Genomic DNA, 4,733 nt, shown 5'->3' on the forward strand with positions numbered 1-4,733 from the left:
TGAAAATAAAAGTTTATCCAAATTTATCTAGTCTAAAAACAAACACGTGTTTTATATTCTATAAACGCCAGGGAGACTAGAATAGAAGAGCCCGAAACTTTAATACAACCTTTTTTGATATGTCGATTTAGCAAACCAATGCCTTAAGCCACTCGGCCATACCTCCAAGTTGTTGATCGGAATAGAATTGGATGTGCCGGGTTTGGTTGCTTGCCCGAAGGAAGGGCTATCTGATCCGATCAACTACGTAAGCCGTAGCGCGCTGGCGCGCGTACTCTTCCTCTATGAGCGAGACTCTATCCAGATCTATGGATCTCATCTCCCCAGCATCATAGCAAGACTCCATTCAATTTTTTAGTCTAGTTAACTAAATATTTACCAATAAAAAATATATCCACTAAAATTGTTTCATAATTATTTAATCCTCATATTATAATTCTCACGTAATAATCTAAGAATATGCTGTTCATATACCAAACTACAATAGTCCACCAAGTTTTTAAAAGTGATGCATAGTTAGTCCACCTGAACAAATTTGCTTATTTAACACAGAACAAATAATAGTAGAAGTCCAAAATTGTCCAAAATTTGCTTAATCAACAGACGCTTCTTCTACTTTTGAAAGCACAATGTACCTGAAGTAGAGCAATGATGTATCTCTCATACTTTGCCTGATTAAATTCGAAAGTCACCCGTCTGGAAACGCTCATCATACAGTTGCCAGTGCCCATACCTTTCAGATTCAAACGTCGGAAAGTAAAACTGAGGCTTCTTCAAGGTTTTCAATTGTTTCAGATTCGACGAGGCATTTGAAATATCCCGGCTAGTAACATTTGTACATCCAGTGAGGTCCAGATGCTCAAGGTTTACACACCCTTCAGATATCAAAGCTAGTCCTTTATTAGTCAAGTCGGAGAAACGAAGCTCAAGTTGCACAAGTTTGAGCATAAATTTTCCAATGGCAGCAGTTTCTGAATCGCCATCTTGAGGACAGGCATCTAGATACTCCCTGGGGATAAAACGTTGTTGTCGGGAATGATCTACCCTATTCGTGAAATTTCGCCTCAGAATTTTCAAATTAGCACAATGCTGTCCTATAAGAGCAAGAGACATGTGAGATATTTGATAGCAGAGGCTGATATCGAGTTCCCTAAGCAAAGGGCACCCAAAGGCAATCTTAGACATCGTTTCATCAGTTACATGTTGACAGCTTTTGATACAGAGAACTTGAAGGTTTGGGGACCTGTAAGAACGTTCATAGCCATTATTCACCATTCATAAGCACCAAACATGATAACCTACCCAAACGCAGGAATAAAAAATCATGTTTCTGAAGCAAAAGAGTTATCAGAAAGCAGAAGGTGAACCTTGGCGTAACTAGTAAAGTTGCTGCCATGTGACCACGAGGTCACGGGTTCGAGCCGTGGAAATAGCCTCTTGCAGAAATGCAGGGAAAGGCTGTGTATAACAGACCCTTGTGGTCCGGTCCATCCTCGGACCCCGCACATAGCGGGAACTTAGTGCACCGGACGGCCTTTTTAGAGTTATCAGAAAGCAAACCCATGTCTCTGGAAAAACCCACCAGTTTACTTTAAATGGTAGGAGCCAAAAACCAAAAGGAATATCTTATATGTAAATAATAGAGAATGAATCACTACCACCAGTAACTACAAACTTAAGGTTGGTGGAAGCAAGTAAAATTTCATTTAATCGTTCAGAACATTAGATCCATCAAGTTGAGAGGTTTCAAGTGATACCGCTAACATGAATTTCAGAAACCATCATCCTGTATTTTCCATGATTCACATTTCACCAGACTAGGAAAGTTAAAATCCAGTCCAGTTCTCCATCTTAATGAATCAAGAAATACAGAAAAAATAAAGTCTAAGCTGAAACAGAACTCAGTTATTTCTTAAAGATTGATAGTTTTTTCTTTTTTGATGCATAAAAAGTTAGGCAATTTCTTATCAAACGCATCAGATAACACCCCATTTTTCCAATTTGATCAAATGTATTTTAAGATTTAGCCTCCACTCTAAACCACAAGAAAGCAATATCCAGCTCCAACTACATCAAGTCTTCTTCCTGAGAGGAGTACCCTCGTGTGAATTCAGTTCATTCAATTACTTTGATGATCACACAAACCCCCAACCTTCATACCCAAAGAAATTAAACACTTTAGGACCCTAAAAAGATTTTAAAAAATAAAAAATAAAAAATAAAAAATCTGGTGGTAGCATCCAATATCTTCAGTTTCAACATCTTATTACCAGTCATTTTTCATTATTATGGCCACCAATACGACCCTCTTTATGCTTTAATTAGATCAGAAAATAACTTGTGAACTTTATTACAATCATCCCTCATTGGTTTACGCTCATTTAACATCCTGAACTTGTCTCCTAGTATGCTGGACCAAGTTCCAGTCCAGAGAGAGCATATGAAACAGCAACTTTTTAAAATAAGTTGATTCCTCTTTTCTTTGCAAAAACATTTCATCACTAATGTCAAAATACCTTTGTATCCTTTTATGGTTTCATGAATTCAAAACTTTCTGGTTCTTTTTATACATTGGTCATTGAAACGTCACAGTAAGTGACTGATAAACCCCAAGTGCAATCTAACGCAGTACTCTGAAAAGCGAAAAACACAAAAAAAACAACAAAATTTATGAGACTTGAAGCGAAAGGCGAGAAGTAAAGTGCACGCTTCTTTGAATGGAATTAATACTCCTATTTAAGTTTTTGCTTTCAAACAGAAGAACATGACTACTCAGACTCGATTTAAAGCCGTCAAGCAGCAGATCTTTTTCACATTCAAACACTGATTTAAACAGCTAAAGCAGATCAACCTACTTGAATGGAAGCGATAAAACCCCATTTTGTCCGGAAGTTATATTAAATCATATTACACCTGGAAATCAGGTCAATCGGACCCATGTAGAACCTTCAAAAAATACCATGTCAAATTGCAAAAGCACTTACCCTTGGATAAACTAACCGAAGGAGGAAAGGAACACAAACATGTTGTAAATAAGAGGTACTATTCTTCTATTTTCTTACCTTTATGTTTGACATCCTATATGTGAATAACAATGTTCTACGTTCCCGGTTATCTTCTGTATCCATTAAATTTCGAGGTGCATTTAGTTGTCTTACATGAGACGAGGGTTATTCTCAACTCCATCGCATGACACCTTTCGCTCATCCATTCTGCCGGTCCAGACCGGCGCCTTTTCTCATTATCATCTACCGCCCTTTCAGCTAGTCAGTATCGAACTACTTGACTTCCTCAGGAAAAGAAAATTGTTTTCCTCCGGAGGTCGACTAAGCCCTTGCCCAACATTTAGTTTAGACGCGGCTCGAATGCCGTTATGCTATAGGCTGTTACAACATGTGGCTCTTAGTTGATTGACCACAACTTAGCATTTGATCAAATGGACTTGTATATTTGAAGAATGTTGGTCAGATATTTTTTGTTCAAGTCGTATTTGTTTCAAATTGATAATGGAGCTTACATTGTGTTCAATCAGATTAGTCCATGAAAAGACAATAATTAGCCTTTATTTTCATCCACCCGAGGGTGTGGCCTAGTGGTTAATAGAGTTATCCAATACATGTGCAAGGTAGCACGTGCCCTGCAAAATTAGTCGAGGTGCGTGAAAGCTGGCCCCGACACCACGATTATAAACAAAGAACAATTAGCCTTTATTTTCATCAAATAATCTCTTTCGAGCTGGCTCAAATACCTATCTAAGTTATTTGTTGAAGTTAGAAGCTTCTCATAGAAAGTAGAGCTTGCATTGTTCAATTTAGCTTTACCTGTTTACCGTAAATTCTTATCCGAACCAAAAAAAAAAGCTCCTCAAATTACAAGCAGTATTTTGAATTTGGGTACTTTTGTTTACCTTTCAGCGACCAAAGCTAGGGAACGATCAGAGCAGTGTCTGACCCGAACAGTGCTAAGAGACCCATCACTCCAAAGTACAACAGATCGGAGCATATTGTCCATTTTGCGCTCGAACTCGGGCGTCCAGTAACGAGGCGACTCAGTGGTCGAGTCGAACTGTGTTTCGAAGTCGATTACCGAGTTGAGGTTTGGGTCCTTGCAAGCTTGAAACCATGGCTTGCACACAAACATGGCTCCGCGCCATCGGTCTTCGAGGGAGAGGCGCGACAGGATTTTGATAAGGCATAATTGAGTTAACTCGGCCCAGTCGCCATGGCTAGGTAATGACTCGGTTTTCTTCTCTTTGTTTTCATCCATTTCTGATGGGAAAAGAGAAAGGGGAAAGTTCGTTAATCTAGTTTCTCTTTTGGGCATTCGTTAAAGTTTTTGGTACATTAAAAAATAGAAAAAGCTCGAAATAGTCTCTAAAGTTTGATGTTTCACTCAAAATAGTCCTTAATATATAATGTGGAACACTAATGGCCCGTTTGGCCATAAGAAATTTTTCACTTTTTTGTTTGGGGGGGAGGGGGGAGATTTTTTATTTTTTTTCGGAATTAGTGTTTGACCATGAAAATTTTAAATTTTACTTGAAGTTAAATTTCATAATTTTTTGAAAATTTGAAAAACTATAAAAAGTTATTTTTTCAAAATTTTCACTTCAAATCACTCACAAAATTTCAAAAACAGCTGCAAATAGTATTCATGTCCAAATACAACTCTAATTTTCAAATATCATTTTCATTTGAATTTTTTTTTTCATATTTTTTCAAAATTTCAAAATT

General features: G+C 37.6%; 1 protein-coding gene across 1 annotated transcript; it reads right to left on the minus strand.

Annotated features, from left to right (window-relative positions):
- Positions 1 to 403: 403 nt before the first annotated feature.
- LOC107804509 (F-box protein SKIP1-like) lies at positions 404 to 4,309 on the minus strand. The gene is made up of 2 exons (XM_016628416.2): positions 3,908 to 4,309; positions 404 to 1,243 (listed from the first exon to the last, which is right to left on the minus strand). The coding sequence occupies exons 1-2, from the start codon at positions 4,264 to 4,266 to the stop codon at positions 676 to 678; spliced, it is 927 nt and encodes a 308-aa protein (XP_016483902.1). The 5' UTR covers positions 4,267 to 4,309; the 3' UTR covers positions 404 to 675.
- Between the last annotated feature and the right edge of the window lie 424 nt (positions 4,310 to 4,733).

This window comes from Nicotiana tabacum, chromosome 18, assembly GCF_000715075.1.
Source record: "Nicotiana tabacum cultivar K326 chromosome 18, ASM71507v2, whole genome shotgun sequence".
NCBI classification, from domain to species: domain Eukaryota; kingdom Viridiplantae; phylum Streptophyta; class Magnoliopsida; order Solanales; family Solanaceae; genus Nicotiana; species Nicotiana tabacum.